General features: G+C 48.1%; 2 protein-coding genes across 4 annotated transcripts in view; one reads left to right on the top strand and one right to left on the bottom strand.

Annotated features, from left to right (window-relative positions):
- Window positions 1–1,968: 1,968 nt before the first annotated feature.
- On the bottom strand, window positions 1,969–7,737 carry TMEM70 (transmembrane protein 70). The gene is made up of 3 exons (XM_069731492.1): window positions 7,525–7,737; window positions 4,575–4,686; window positions 1,969–2,433 (listed from the first exon to the last, which is right to left on the bottom strand). Exons 1-3 carry the CDS (start codon window positions 7,648–7,650, stop codon window positions 1,985–1,987), a joined length of 687 nt encoding a protein of 228 aa, XP_069587593.1. The 5' UTR covers window positions 7,651–7,737; the 3' UTR covers window positions 1,969–1,984.
- A 53-nt stretch (window positions 7,738–7,790) lies between these two features.
- The window catches only part of ELOC (elongin C), a 48,218-nt gene continuing 39,753 nt past the window's right edge, over window positions 7,791–16,255 (top strand). The window contains exon 1 of one of the 3 annotated variants that reach the window (XM_069731491.1): window positions 7,791–7,997. The gene's annotated coding sequence lies outside the window, so the exon portion shown is untranslated. Of the gene's footprint in view, window positions 7,998–12,254; window positions 12,392–16,255 lie in introns of those variants that run through there. The other 2 variants (XM_069731490.1, XM_069731489.1) reach the window with 2 other exon arrangements.

The raw sequence follows: 16,255 nt of genomic DNA, 5'->3' as shown, positions 1-16,255 counted from the left end.
GAAGACCCCCACAGGCCGCCCCAGAGCACGAGCATATGATTAACTCAAAACTGAAAAGACTTAAAAACAACCATAAGACGGATTTTATCAACCAAGGGATCATTGTTATCAGTATAACTGTGCCAACCTGACACTGTAGGTTACTGTGCACAATCCTGCTGACAGGTTCCCTTTAAAGGGTGCAAACACTTTCAGCCATGACTGTATATAGCACAAGTTGCCTCCTAGTGGGAAAACGACAATATTAGCAATGTGCAACACAGTCCCGCATTACATAATTATATGGATCTGTGGAGTTTTTTCACAGTAACCTCATTTCACCATCATAGCATAATTTGCCTAAGGACATAATCACCCCAGGCATATTTGTATTCATGCATAGCATGTTCATGATGAACGTTACCAATGTACACACTAAAGATGTCCATATGGGGCCATTATGCCATAGGTAAGGCGTGACCATTTAGATTTCGTCTGCCTGGTTCAAAAAAAAAAAAAAAAATAGTAAAGTATACTATGCTATTAGTATAAATGTGTTTTTACATTGCAGCCTATGGGTGACAAATAACACGGCATGGAATCACAGTGATCCGTTAGAAATAGACATCATGGGCATTCCAACCACTTTGTGACTTCTCCATAAAATAGACACCATTAAATGGCTGACAGATGACAACCAATGGCAGCCTCCGTATGATATACATTTCAGGAACTGCTGCAGTGTATACATTGTACATCGCACGTCAGGAAGGGGTTAAGATATTCCTTTTTTTAGCGTCGGCACAGTCTACCATATATTCACTTGAATAGACCACCACTACAATACCATGGACAACCGCTATGGACTGTACAGCGCGGGCTAGTGTGACTAATGCACACATCAGAGCAATCGCATAAGAGGGGCAGTCCTCCAAAAAAAAACAGACTGGGGGGCTGCCGAGTGTCAGACTCACACTGATCTATTATCGGTCACCCATCCTAAGGCTAGGTTCGCATTGCGTTAATGGGACCGCGCTAACGGACAGCGTTGCATGGCGAAATTAACGCCGTGCAACGCGTCCATTAGCACGCCCATTCACAGCAATGGGGACGCGCATTACTAGCGCGTCCCATTTTCGGCACGCGCTAGCGATGTGCCGGTGTTTTGTGGCGCGCCGCGGACGCTGCTTGCAGCGCCCGAGGTCCATTCCCCGCTCTCGCAGATCGGAGATCTTCGAGAGCGGGGACGTTTAACGCGACCCCTTTACAAAACATTGCGTTAGCGCAATCCGCTAGCGCTGGGCGCTAAACGGATTGCACTAACGCAATCTGAACCTAGCCTAAGAGCTTCTGTACGCCACTTCCGAGTATGATCCGACAAATATTGGATGGCACTCAGACCAATGTTATGGGGCTGTGCATGTCCGATTTCTTTCCACGAACGGAGTCGGTTTAAAGCAATATTGGAGCTTGTGTATTCTTTAGTCGCAGTGTGCTGATGCATCGTGTATGCGTCTATTCATATACTGGCCACAGAGTGTAATGGTGCATCTGGACATTTATTACTAAAGGTATGCGGGTCCAGATTAGCCGGCCACGTTGCTCAGTCCCCGGTGAATAGATTGGATTCTGAAGCACCGCATTTCATGGTTGAAATCATATAACCCAGGGGTGTCAAACTGCATTCCTCGAGGGCCTCAGACCATGCATGTTTTCAAGATTTCCTTTGCATTGCACAAGGTGCTGGAATCATTCTGTGAAGGTGATTAAATTATCACCTGTGCAATACAAGGAAATCCTGAAAACATGACCTGTTTGCGGCCCTCGAGGAATGCAGTGTGACACCTCTGATATAACCCTTATGAATATATACCAGAGGACCCCAATGTGATCGGCACCACTATCACAGTACTATTATGTACTTTCACATATTTTGGAAAAATTAAGATTCTTAGAATTTGGGATCCATAAAACAAAGAACTTTTAGGACACCTTTATACAAGATTTATTTTTCCTTAGAGGGAGGATTAATGTCCTCAGGATTAAAAGTGAAGGGTTTATCATAACCCATGAGGTGCTGGTAATCACTGGAATTGGAAAATAACATTGGGTTGATCAGCATCGACTTCTTTTTTGCATAAAAGGTTGTGAACATCTTGCTCATTCCAGGTACTTCCACGTCCTCTGGGGAAAACTCTGTCTTTTTCTCTACCATTAGGGCGTTGTAAGTGATGGCAGTATACAGGTCCCGCTCCTTGTTGTAGTATAAGCGCACTACATATCCCTTTGTCACAAGGTGCAAAGTCACAGGAGTCGCAAAGGTGAAGAATCCAATCATACTAAAGAAAGCCATTTTTATTGGAATACTGTCAAATCCGATGCCGGACTTTGCAAAAATCACAGGCAGAATAACTAGGCTGATCAAGCTGGTGGAGTACGAGAAGAACTTCACGCCTGTATGGAGAATGAAAACCACATTAGTAATATTCAATATAGGATTAAAGGACATGGATGCCGTCCATGTTTTCAATTTGGGGCTAAAAAATGTTTGCAACTAAGTTCCGTATTGCATTGTCCATCTCCGCCTGCTCAATAACTCAAAGGGTATCTTCATAGATGGATATTGTCAGATGGAGCTTGTAAGCACTTCAGCAATTGTACGCTTATTAAAGTTCACAGCCAGTCTCGAGGTGTTAACACTTTCTTTTGTTCATAGAGCATTGTCAAGGAGATCGACCACCACTGCGGCTTCTCTTGTAAGTACTGCGCTGAAGTAGGTAACAGCTCAAACATAAGCTTCAATACAGTGCTGACAAGCGCAACTAAAGAGCTTGCAAGCACTGCATATGGCCTGCTGTCTAGCAATGGTGGTCCGTCTCAAAACCAACGAGCTGTAAGCAAAAAAAAAGGTGTTATCTCAGATGGATTAAAAGTTTAAATAAGCAGTAAATTGCAAAAGAGCTAGTATTTACAAGCACTATCTGACAACACGCGCTTAAGACATTTACATATCGCATTCTTGCAGACACGTGGACTGCCCGGGCTCGGCAGTGACACCGGAGAATCTTGACAGCATGCGGTGCGCACACTGTTAGGCTATGTTCACACTGGGCGTTTTTTGCAGCGATTTTTTTTTATTCAAATTTTCAGCTGCGTTTTATACAACCAGCAAAGTCTAAGATTTCAGAAATCTCATGATCACACCTTGGTTTTTTCCTGATTATTTTGCCAAAGAGCTGCGTTTTTGCAAAATGCAGCATTATCACTTTTGTGTTTTTCACCCACTGAAAGCAATGGGTAGTGCAAAAAAAATGCAGGCATCAGGTTTTGTGCCAAGACCTAATGAAGTTGAATCAGTTTTTTATGCACTAAACCTTAGCATGTACAAGAGACAAATGTACCTGACAAAACGAGGCATAAAAATGCAGCAAAAACTAAGCAAAACCTGCTTTTTGTAAGCAGCTTAAACTTGGCGCAATAAAAAGCTGCAAAAACGCAACGTGTGACCAGAAGTCTGCAGTCATAGAGTAACTGCAGACTTTTACACAAGACCGGACAACCCCATTAACATGAGGCATCGTCACATCTCAGAAAGGAAGCAGAAAAGTACAAGACATATAATACATAATCTACACGATATAGCTTTTAGCTGTAGGCAGACATACACTACTAGTTTGGAAGTATGTCTTGTGTGCCAGTGACCCTTACCCTGTCTAATAAAACCGTAACAGCATACTAGCACCCATATACTTCTCCTATAGATCTACACTCATTACTGACACTATCTCCCGCACATGGAGGTTTACACTGGTGGTGAAGTACTGGCCATTCTTCAGGATCTCTCCCTGGGAACATGCACAGGCCATCCCGGATAGTCACAATAAGCCCATCATGGGCAAGAAGAGAAGAATAAACAGCTGCCGGCCTCTGACCTCCTCGGGCAACAAAGGATCCATCAGGTAATGTCCAGAACTGTGTGTGGCAATGACCATGCAGATGAAAATCGGGTAACAACACCTGCAAAAAGTGCAGTTTACTGCTATTTATACTCACTAAACGCCCATTACCTCAAAAAAGACTAAGGGCCGAGTGTAAACCAACAAGAACGTGCCAGGATCTATTGCAGGAATGTCTGCCCCATTAGGCAGGGAATACATGGCGCCTCTGGCAGTAACGCAGCAAAAGATGGTTGTACGTGGCTGTCACATAGCAGCACAGTGCAAATGAATGGCGTCGCTCTGTGACTCCCAGCAACCAGCAAAAAGATGGAATCATTTAGTTTTTTGCAACTTGCTTGTTGCCGCACTTTGAGGATCGTACTGTGACCCCAATCACTTCCATCATGCTGCAATCCAGCAGCAGCATACATCCATCTGTGTGTGACCTGGGTCATCCCCAAAGTCCCCGCATACCCCAGAAGTATTGTGAGTGGGGCTGTTCATCTAGTGGATTTCTGCTGACTCCATTCAATCGGGACGATTAGTGAAATCCGTGTAAGAAGTCTCCCCATAGGACTATGCCCGGCCACATAACAGAAGCCACCCCAAGAGGGGCAGGTTTATCAGCTCCCCCGACCGCATGGTATCAGCACATACCGAGCACGGCTTTGCCCAGGCTGCCAACATAAACCAATCTGTCTTGCTCATGATTTACTGGAGCGGAGGACGTGTTAACAAAACGAATAATCTTCACATCAGGAACGTAAACCTACAGGAGAGAAGAAGTGAGCAAAAATGAAAACAAGCACAAACAAATAAAACAAATAGTGTAAGATTTACTGTCCCAGAAAGTGCAGTGTATCCAGGGCCTTTATGCTCATCCTCCCTTTATGTACTTTTAGGCATGTAATGGTCCACGTTTATTCTTCAGCCATGTACTTTTTGCTTACCGTAATATATTAGTAGTTTTGCAGATTATTTTACAAGTGTGGTTCTTATACCTCTAGGTGTAGTGTAGCTGTTCTATCGGTGGCACTGTGGAAACCATATCGTGGATTTGGTTGTCATTAGTGACGAGCGAACGTGCTCGGATAAGGTGTTATCTGAACATGCTCATGTGATTAGAATGTCTTCAGCGTGCTCGAGTAATATGTTCCGAGTTCTCGCGGCTGTTCGACAGCCGCAACACAAGCAGGGACTACTTAACAGGCAATCCCAGTATGGGTTGCGACTGTCGAACAGCCGCGAGAACATGCAGCTGCGGAGACAAACACCGAAAACACTCGATTAGCACATGAGCATGCTCAGATAACACCTTAACCCTGCACATTTATTCATCAGTTCTAATCACTGACCACAAACTCCGCATCACGATAAACAAGCAAAAGGGAGGAATGAGAGTTTCAGAGACTCCATTCTAGTGATTAGTGAGGGTCCTCAGACAAGGTGATTTTGTGGATTTGTTTTCTCATTTTGACTCTCATAGTTGTGGTCTATGATGTCAATTACAGACCTCATCTTTTTTAATTGAGAGAACTTGCACAATCGGTGGCTGACTAAATACTTTAACTGTAGTGTGTATATGTGCTGCATGTATAGTTCTGCAACTGTAGTTTCACCATAATAGGGATCAGCAGTTTAGGTCTAATGCCTGTGTTTTACATTAGGGCCTGTTCACACTGTCTTTCTTTACTGCGCCGGTGGGTTCTGCCTGAATCCCCAGTAATTCCACGTGATGGGTTTTTTTCTAAACGTGTTCGTCTGTTCCAATAGCCACAGAAAAGTGGACACTTTTAGCCAAAAAAAGCACAAACAGACTGAGGGTATGTGCACATGATCAGTAAATGCTGTGGGTTGGACGCTGCGTACTTGTGCATCATCCAGACGTGACAGAATAGTGGATGGGATAGTGATGCCGTGTCCACTATACATGCAACGTCATCCACGGATCACCCGCAGAGACTGACATGCAGCACGTCTCTCCAGACCGCAGCCTATCTATTTATCTTGTGGAAACGCTCAGTCTATAATTACACTCATAGAATCTATTGGATGCGGTGAATCCGCACGGTTCAATGATCACAGAGGAGTCACCTGCATTCAATAGCCGGCAGCAAACATGTCATGCTGCATCCAAAGCGCTGCCAATTCCTGACCATGTGCACATACCCTAAGAAAAGAAGTCAATTTCAGAAAAAAAAACACAAATTCATTTGACCTCTGCTTTTGTCAGTGCAGTCTGCGGGCCCATCACAGATTGATGTGAACCTATTTTAGGGGGATTCAGGCAGAGCCCTCGGATGCACTGCAGAAGCGCAGTGTGAACATGGCTTAGTATACGATTGTATGGAGTAGTGCAGTCTACTATGCTATTCTGCGCTGTCCCAGTACAGCGGCCAGACATGGACACCGGGCCAGAAGACTTTTTTTTTTTTAAATATAAATCTGTTGCCGTCGTCTTTCACCATTTCTGCAGTGTTTTTTCCCTATTCAAATGAATGGGAAACAAAAATGCAAGTGAAAAGGCTGCAAAAAAGCAGAATATTTCCTGCCAACACTGTAGATCCATCCACAGCAAACAAAGGTACGTGTGAACAGCGTCTTCAGGGGTTTTCTAAGAATGTAAAAATAATTGGTATGAAATGATAAATCCCCCCAACACCGATGCTCCGTGGGTCTCTGCCAGTCTCCACACTGGGCTGCAGGGATCTTGTGGCTGCACATTACATTATAGCTGCAAAGTGAATAATAATCAGGGACCCTGAACCATCAGCCACGGAGGGGACTTAGAATCGTTTGGGGGACATGTAGGACTTTGCTTTTTATTCTGCTATTTGTGAGGTAGAAAAAGACGACAGTTCTGCTAATGGTTTCTATTCTGTGACTGTACGGCCTCAGGTTTTTCACAGACGCCACGTGTGCCCTATTTAACCTACGGTTCCTAAGGAAGGAATCAGTGATTCTGAAAGGCGTAGGATAGTGTGGCCCTGTAGCCGGTCACGTGTAGTGACCACGTGTCAGTGACGTAAGGTCCTGCACCTCGCCGGCTTTGTTTTTCAGACTGAGCCACTGCTGCCAGTGCACGGTAGATTTGGATTTTTTAAAGGGTGCGCCAGTCACCGGCCAGGACGGCGTCCTCTGTACTATTTGTGATCTATTATCCTCCGGTGTCTGGCATTATTGTGACACAAAACCTTAAACAAGAAGCCAGAGATATGATACATATCAGACATTATAAGGACCGTTCCAGGTGCGAGGACCGAGGTCATGTTAGATTAATATCAGGCTATTAGTGTGGGGTTGAGACGGTGCTCTATGTATTTATGCTTTTAACTGAATTTTTTTAGCACAAATATTTGAGATATTTTTATATTGTTTATTTTTTGGACGAACAGAGTGGTCTCGTCCTTATGTTCGGGTGAGTGCAGCGCCCTCTGGTGCAGCTTATATAGAGATTACAGCCTGGTCGCTCTGTATCCCCCATTGTCCTGTATGGGGCACTGCCCCTGCCGTCAGGCTCTGGAGGCCCCGCAGTGCTGGGGTTACAGGTGATATGTACGATAGAAGGTCTCTGCAGCCGCTACGTAGCGCACAATGTCATGGTCACCTGTCTCCCGGCTCCGCTGCACAGAACCGGCAGAAATGTCCGTGCACTGCCGCTGCCCAGGCACACCGTCCTCCGCAGCAGCCCGAGCACCGGGGAGCGGACCCTGCACACGGCTACACACAGCATCCCGACCTCTGTGCGGTGACCCGCAGCTCTCACTGAGCGCCACCACCGGGACACAGTACACGTGCGATGTGACCCGGAAGTGCTGCCGACACCACGCCCACAGGTGACTGTATACCAAGGTCACATGACTACATCTACTGGGCGGGGCCACAGGAAACCACGGTCCTGACAGTGCGCGGCCTGCAGTGGCCACCAGGGGGAGCCCACTACTACAGATAGCACGTCAGGTAACAAGGGCTGTATAAGGACCCCTGCAGCCAGCGCCCTCTGGTGGAGGTGGGGTAACGCTCTCCGGTAACAGCTGTATTTTCGTTAACCTGTTGGGTGCTGGCTGAGCTCGATAACTTGTGAGTTTTCTTTCATCCTTAAAACTGAGAGGAAAAAAGCCTAAAGAATTGTAATGTAAGAACTGCAGCCTGTCAGTATAGGGTGTGCGCACAGGGCGGCCCATGGCAGGAATATGTGCTCCCCTGCATCAGTTACAGACGCTGACGATTGTTTTCACTCCAGTTTTTAGAAAGGGAACAATAAAATGCCCCTGAACGTTTCTTCTATTCTGAAATCCCTCTTTTCCCCATAGTTTGTAAGCTTGCGAGCAGGGCCCTCATTCCTCCTGGTATCTGTTTTGAACTGTATTTCTGTTATGCTGTAATGTCTATTGTCTGTACAAGTCCCCTCTATAATTTGTAAAGCGCTGCGGAATATGTTGGCGCTATATAAATAAAATTATTATTATTAACCCATGACCCTGTAATAACCAGTGGGGCGGCAGGTGATTGTATCACTGATGCCCCCAATTCCTACAACGGACGGACGGACACATGAGTAGAGCCGCCCTGGGGGCACCGCAGCCCCCCACACCTATGTCCACAGACACCCCCCATATCTGCTGGTGACTGCGGGGAGCCCTTCAGTTATACACAAATAATTCTCATTGTGTACCCCAGAAATGTGAAGAGACAAGGGACGAAAAGGGCAATAATGAGAGAACGTAGTCATAATAGGTTACAGAATCTCTAGAGATGCCTACAGGACCGTGGGGACCACCTGACGCAGCCAGTGAGTAGTGAAAAGTGCGTCCAGGTGCCAGGAGACCCCACCTCGCCCCCAGACTGCTTGTGCCAACACCAGAATGTTCCAAGTTATTGGAGACATCTAAAAGCTCCGCACAAAGCCCAGTGAGTCCTAGAACGAGCCTCAATGTGCTGTGACCCCCTCTAGTCCTTCTATAAGGGAATTATTATTATTATTTATTTATATAGCACCATTGATTCCATGGTGCTGTACATGAGAAGGGGTTACATACAAATTACAGATACCACTTACAGTAAACAAACTAACAATGACGGACTGATACAGAGGGGCGAGGACCCTGCCCTTGCGGGCTTACATTCTACAGGATTATGGGGAAGGAGACAGTAGGTTGAGGGTTGCAGGAGCTCCGGTGTTGGTGAGGCAGTAGCTCCGGTGTTGGTGAGGCGGTAGCTCCGGTGTTGGTGAGGCGGTAGCTTCGATAGTGATGAGGCGGCAGCGGTGTCAGTGCAGGCTGTAGGCTTTCCTGAAGAGATGAGTTTTCAGGTTCCGTCTGAAGGATCCGACTGTGGTTGATAGTCGGACGTGTTGGGGCAGAGAGTTCCAGAGGATGGGGGATATTCGGGAGAAGTCTTGGAGGCGATTGGACGAGGAGCGAATAAGTGTGGAGGAGAGAAGGAGATCTTGGGAGGACCGGAGGTCACGTGAGGGAAGATATCGAGAGATTAGTTCAGAGATATATGGAGGAGACAGGTTGTGGATGGCTTTGTAGGTCAGTATTAGCAATTTGAACTGGATACGCTGAGGGAATGGAAGCCAGTGAAGAGATTTGCAGAGGGGGGAAGCAGAGGAGTAGCGAGGAGAGAGATGGATTAGTCGGGCAGCAGAGTTAAGGATGGACTGGAGAGGTGCAAGGGTGTTAGCAGGGAGGCCACAGGGAATGTCCCAAATTATTGAACGCATGTACAGGTGCTTCTCACAAAATTAGAATATCATTAAAAAGTGAATTTATTTCAGTTTTTCAATACAAAAAGTGAAACTAATATATTAGATAATAATAATCTTTATATAGCGCTAACATATTCTGCAGCACTTTACATTTTTGCACACATTATCATCACTGTCCCCGATGGGACTCACAATCTAAATTCCCTATCAGTATGTCTTTGGAATGTGGGCGGAAACCCACACAAACACGGGGAGAACATACAAACTCCTTGCAGATGTTGTCCTTGGCGGGGTTTGAACCCAGGATTCCAGCGCTGCAAAGCTACTGTGCTAACCACTGCGCCACCCTCATTACAAACAGAGTGATCTATTTCAAGTGTTTATTTCCGTTAATGTTGATGATTATGACTTACAGCCAATGAAAACCCAAAAGTCATTATCTCAGTAAATTAGAATACTTTATAATACCAGCTTAAAAAATGATTTTAAAATCCGAAATGTTGGCCTACTGAAATATATGTTCAGTAAATGCACTCAATACTTGGTCGGGGCTCCTTTTGCATCAATTACTGCATCAATGCGGCGTGGCATGGAGGTGATCAGCCTGTGGCACTGCTGAGGTGTTATGGAAGCCCAGGTTGCTTTGAGAGTAGCCTTCAGCTCGTCTGCATTGTTGGGTCTGGTGTCTCTCATCTTCCTCTTGACAATCAGGGCTGTGGAGTTGGTAAGGCTACTTTCACACTAGCGTCGGTACGGGGCCATCGCAGTGTGTCAGGCCGACGTACTGACGCATGCTGTGAAGTAAAATCACAATGGAGGCAGCGGATGCAGTTTTACAACGCATCTGCTTCCTCATTGTAAGGTCCGGGGAGGAGGGGGTGGAGTTCCAGCCGCGCATGCGCGGTTGGAAAAAGCGGACCCGAAGGACTGCAAAAACACGTCGCATCTGTCGCACGACGGATGCAACGTGTCGCAATGCGTCTCTAATGAAAGTCTATGGAGAAAAAACGCATCCTGCAGGCAACTTTGCATTTCATTGTGACGTGCATCGAACGACGCTAGTGTGAAAGTAGCCTTAGGCTTCTTTCACACTAGTGTCGGAATCTCCCCGTCGCAATGCGTCGGAGAGAGATTCCGACGCTAGCGTTTGCTGCATTGCACAATGGAGGCAGCGGATGCATTTTTCCAGCGCATCCGCTGCCCCATTGTAAGGTGCGAGGAGGTGGGGGCGGAGTTCCGGCCGCGCATGCGCGGTCGGAAAAAGCGGTCCGTCGGGAGAAAAAAACGTTACATGTAGGGTTTTTTTCTCCCGACGGTCCGCCAAAGCACGACGCATTCGTTGCAAGACGGATGCGAAGTGTGCAAATCCGTCGCAAATGCGTCGTCAATAGAAGTGTATGGGGAAAAAACGCATCCTGCAAGCACTTTTGCAGGATGCGTTTTTTCTGCAAAACGACGCATTGTGACGGATTTAAAAAAACGCTAGTGTAAAAGTAGCCTAAGCCAAACCTCCGACTCAGAAATTTCCATGACACCGACTCCACCAAAATGGGCTCCAACTCCACAGCCCAGTTGACAATGCCCCATAGATTCAGCCGACGGAGCTGTGTGATGGCTTTTTTTGCGGGGAGAGACTATGTTTTTATTAGTACCTTTCTGGGATAGATGTGATTTTTTGATCACTTATTACAGCATTGTTTGGAATTGCGGCAACCAAAAAAAACTTAATTTATGGGTAACCTTTACGGTATTTACCCATTGGGTTATAATTGCTTTTATATTTTGATAGATTTTTCTGAATGCAACAAAACCAAATATGTGTATTTTCTTTTATATTTCTTTATTTTCAATGTGGGAAAACGGCGATGACTTGAACGGGCTGCGACCCTCGGCTGTCAGCTTCAGTAAGGCTGGTTATCAAAAATACAGGGGTCTTCATGCTTTTTTTTTTATTTAAATAATAAAAAAAAAAACGGCATGGGTCCCCCCTATTTTTGACAACCAGCCAAGCTAAAGCAGACAGCTGGGGGCTGGTAAGGGGCCATGGATAGTGACCTCCTCAGCCAAAAAATAGCAGCCCAAATTATGGAAAAAATAAAAATTATAATCTTGCCCTTCTCCCCATGTAAAAATGTAAATAATCCTATCAGCCTTGGTGCATCTGTGCGATCTACCAAAATCTAATAATCTAAGCGAAACGGCGCAAAGAAGAGCAGTGCAGACCCCCAAAGATCAAAACCTGATGTGGGACTGCCCCAATATGGCGCCTGTAGACCACACAACCCCCGTTCTGTCACTCATTCCATAATAATAATAATAATAATAATAATAATAATAAGCCGCCATCGCCCCATGGTCACATCAGCAGGTGACAGGCGCGGAGCCGGGGGAGGGGCGTACACTTCCTCCCATTTGGTGTTTTCCCATTTTCCAGATCACTGCAGTCAGAACCGCAAAGGAAATGAACGCTGTGGCTGTCAGCGGGAAGAAGGAGTCCGGGTCCTGACAGTTCCGCCCCGTGCAGCAGGCGTGATGTGGGGCTGTGCGTCTCATCAACATTGTGACCAGCTGCTCAGACTCTGCAGAGCGCAGACACGACGTACTGAGCAGCGTCACCGCTGTTACCAAGGAGACGTATTAGTTGACGCTCGGAGATGACGCATTTCCGGTTCCGCTGCAGGGGGGAGACCTTCCGGAAGTGGTTGTGAGCGCCGTCGGTCCGTGCTCAGCCAGTGTGTGGTGGGAGAACCGGGCCCGGCGGGTGAGTGGCTGCGGTGTAGACGTATGTAGAGCTGCGGGGCCAGGACTCACCCTGCTCTGCTGTGTCTCCGTGCGCACAGCGCCTCCTACAGGGCAGCGTCTCCTATGCGCCCCTGACACAATGACTGCCGTCACCTGCCCCACTGTCACCCAGCTTTCCCAGAGCCCTGACCGTCCTGGCGGGCTGCTCTCACGGCATTAGCTCTGTGGGTGCACAAGGCCTGGAGTCCGGAGGCGTCTATCGGTTTCCAGCTCTTATGTGCTTTATAAGCTGAATAGTGTGGAGCGCTCTGCGAATACAGGAAAGCCTAATGGGGGCTGTGAGGAGCAGTGCTTGGGGTGGGCCATCACTGTGAGACGGGGGCGTCCGGCACCCACCGCCAGCAGTGACCAGATATAAGCCACGTACACAGCCGGAGACCCCCAGCTCCATGCATGGCTCTGTGCCCGCTGCCAATGCCACACTTCAGGGGGAAGAAGCTGCGGCAATCCTCGTTATATGGCGGTGCGGCAATCCTCGTTATATGGCGGTGCAGCAATCCTCGTTATATGGCGGTGCGGCAATCCTCGTTATATGGCGGTGCAGCAATCCTCGTTATGTGGCGGTGCGGCAATCCTCGTTATGTGGCGGTGCGGCAATCCTCGTTATGTGGCGGTGCGGCAATCCTCGTTATGTGGCGATGCGGCAATCCTCGTTATGTGGCGGTGCGGCAATCCTCGTTATGTGGCGGTGCGGCAATCCTCGTTATGTGGCGGTGCGGTAATCCTCGTTATGTGGCGGTGCGGCAATCCTCGTTATGTGGCGGTGCGGCAATCCTCGTTATATGGTGGCGCTGCGGCAATCCTCGTTATATGGTGGCGCTGCGGCAATCCTCGTTATATGGTGGCGCTGCGGCAATCCTCGTTATATGGTGGCGGTGCGGCAATCCTCGTTATGTGGCGGTGCGGCAATCCTCGTTATATGGTGGCGCTGCGGCAATCTTCGTTATATGGCGGTGCGGCAATCGTCGTTATATGGCGGTGCGGCAATCCTCGTTATGTGGCGGTGCGGCAATCCTCGTTATGTGGCGGTGCGGCAATCCTCGTTATGTGGCGGTGCGGCAATCCTCGTTATGTGGCGGTGCGGTAATCCTCGTTATGTGGCGGTGCGGTAATCCTCGTTATGTGGCGGTGCGGCAATCCTCGTTATGTGGCGGTGCGGCAATCCTCGTTATATGGTGGCGCTGCAGCAATCCTCGTTATATGGTGGCGCTGCGGCAATCCTCGTTATATGGTGGCGGTGCGGCAATCCTCGTTATGTGGCGGTGCGGCAATCCTCGTTATGTGGCGGTGCGGCAATCCTCGTTATATGGTGGCGCTGCGGCAATCTTCGTTATATGGCGGTGCGGCAATCGTCGTTATATGGCGGCGCGGCAATCGTCGTTATATGGCGGCGCGGCAATCTTCGTTATATGGCGGCGCGGCAATCGTCGTTATATGGCGGCGCAGCAATCCTCCTTATATGGCGGCACGGCAATCTTCGTTATATATGGCGGTGCAGCTTTCCATGTTACTTGTATCTGGTCACTGCTGGTGCAAATATCAGCTGATCGGGGGTTTGATGACCCCATTGATCTCCTGTTAGGCCATCTCTGGCAGTCTCGACAACCCGTTTAATATTATACATGTTATGTTCTGTCTAAGACTTTTTACCATTTTATTAATGTGAATACCGTATTTTTCGCTTTGTAAGACGCTCCGGATTATAAGACGCACCCCAAATTTTGAGGAGAAAAATAGGAAAAAACTATTTTTTAATAAATTGGTGGGGCGTCTTATAATCCATGCGTCTTATTACTTACCAGGGGTTGTGGTTGTGGTGGATCAGGGTCCCAGGCTCGTTGCCGGAGGCAGGAGTGGAGCATTGCTGCAGGCTGGGATGAGGGGGTCTGCAGGGGGCTCCTGTGCTGCAGGGGGGCTCCTGTGCTGCAGCCTGGGATGAGGGGTCTGCAGGGGGCTCCTTTGCTGCAGGCTGGGATGAGGGGTCTGCAGGGGGCTCCTGTGCTGTAGGGCTGTCTCCGGTGCTGCGGGGGGCTCTGGCGACATTTTGTGAAAGACCAGAGCCCCCCGGCAGTTCTTCCATGCGTTCCAGTATGACTAATTCCGGGAAAATGGCCGCCGGAATCTCGAGAGATGAGATCTCAGCGCTGAAATCTCATCTCCCGAGATTCCGGCGGCCATTTTCCCGGAGTCAGTCATACTGGAACTAACTCCGGGAAAATGGCCGCCGGAATCTCGAGAGATGAGATCTCAGCGCTGAAATCTCATCTCCCGAGATTCCGGCGGCCATTTTCCCGGAATTAGTCATACTGGAACGCATGGAAGAACTGCCGGGGGGCTCTGGTCTTTCACAAAATGTCGCCAGAGCCCCCCGCAGCACCGGAGCCTTCAGCATCACCCGGGGCAGCAGCGGACAACCCCGGCAGTGGCGGCGGACGACAGCGGCGGCAGGCGGTAGCGGCGGCGGACACCCCCTCCTCCCAGCCTGTAATGGTAAGCGGTATATCCGCTTTGTTAGACGCACCCACATTTCCCCCCCAAATTTGGGGGAAATAAAGTGCGTCTTACAAAGCGGAAAATACGGTACTTTTCTGCCCAATGATGACAGAAGTAACACGGTACCACAATACAATTTGTTATTGTGCATCATTACCATTTTATTAGAATTGTGGTTGTGCTGATGAATGCAGGCAATTTATCCATTCCTTCAGGTTGTTACTGATTCACTGATATCGCAAAGGATCTGTAAGAGTAGATTAAGGGTATGTGCACACACGGCCTATTTCCAGCAGATTTTTCTACAGTAAAAAACTAGACTTGACAGGAATAATGCTGCTTAAAATATACACATTTTTATTGCATTTTTTTTCCCCCATTCATTTGAATGGGTGAAAAAATGCTGAAGAGTTTTAAAAAACCCGGGTTCTGCAGTGAAAAACTAAGCAGCGCATGCAGGAGATTACAGAAATCTCATTCATTTTCTGCGTACTGTAAGACGCTGTTAGGACTGGCGGAACGCACCAAGTTTAAGGTGTTATGGTATTAGGTGTATTCGCAGTCCAAGGTCCACCGTGCAGGTGAAAACCCTGCTGCTAGTAGAGACGGACGATATGGCAGTACAATGTGAATACACACACGGGTTAACTTCACCCTGTGTGAAGGAAGCGAACCCTGTTGCGTCACAGGGCCGCGGTACCACACCAGGAGCGCAAGCAAGGAGTCTCAGAAGTCAATCCCAAGACTCCGGATTTGAGTTCATAAAGACCTCATGCGCTCAACACCGCTACTGGGGTGTCAGAGAGACAAATAATATTATTTGAGAAGCACGAGAGTGCGTGCGGTGCCGCACTGGCGGACGCCACTAACCACCCAGGCTTGGGTCAGGAAAGCGCAGAGAAAGCGCATGGCGCTGCACTGGCGGTCACAGCAATTAGAGGCTGTAATGTGTGTAACGTGCTGATGGCTAAGTCGGGCGCTAGATAGCAATCATCCACCTTCCGCGAGCAGTCATACAATAGGGAGGGGATTTTAAAGAACGACTTTCACTCGCAACACACACACGTTTACAAAAGTCAATACTAGCGCATGGCTGTGCGGCCATGCGAGCCTTAAATAGTTGCAGCACGTTTAGGACCTTCAGAGAAGGACCAATGAGTTGCTGCAGTACCTGAACATGTGACCCCAGATTTCCACTGAGAGATCTTGCCCTGGGCATGCTCAGAGTGCAAAGCAGGACTTAGTCCTAGCACCTACAAGGACCTAGCTGCAGTATCTGATCATGTGACCCTCGATCTCCACTGAGAGATCTTACTCTGGGCATGCTCAG

The sequence above is a fragment of the Ranitomeya imitator genome, chromosome 6 (assembly GCF_032444005.1).
Source record: "Ranitomeya imitator isolate aRanImi1 chromosome 6, aRanImi1.pri, whole genome shotgun sequence".
In the NCBI taxonomy this organism is placed as follows: Eukaryota; Metazoa; Chordata; class Amphibia; order Anura; family Dendrobatidae; genus Ranitomeya; species Ranitomeya imitator.
The sequence above is the reverse complement of the archived record's forward strand: the minus strand, read 5'-3'. Positions and strand labels throughout refer to the sequence as shown.

Excerpts from the sequence above, each read along its gene's own strand:
- TMEM70 (XM_069731492.1), bottom strand. The coding sequence starts at position 7,650 with ATGCTGTGTGTAGCCGTGTGCAGGGTCCGCTCCCCGGTGCTCGGGCTG. Across the intron at positions 4,687-7,524 it reads GCAGCGGAGCCGGGAGACAG|GTTTACGTTCCTGATGTGAA; the intron begins GTGACCATGACA and ends TCTCTCCTGTAG. Across the intron at positions 2,434-4,574 it reads CCTGGGCAAAGCCGTGCTCG|GCGTGAAGTTCTTCTCGTAC; the intron begins GTATGTGCTGAT and ends TTCTCCATACAG.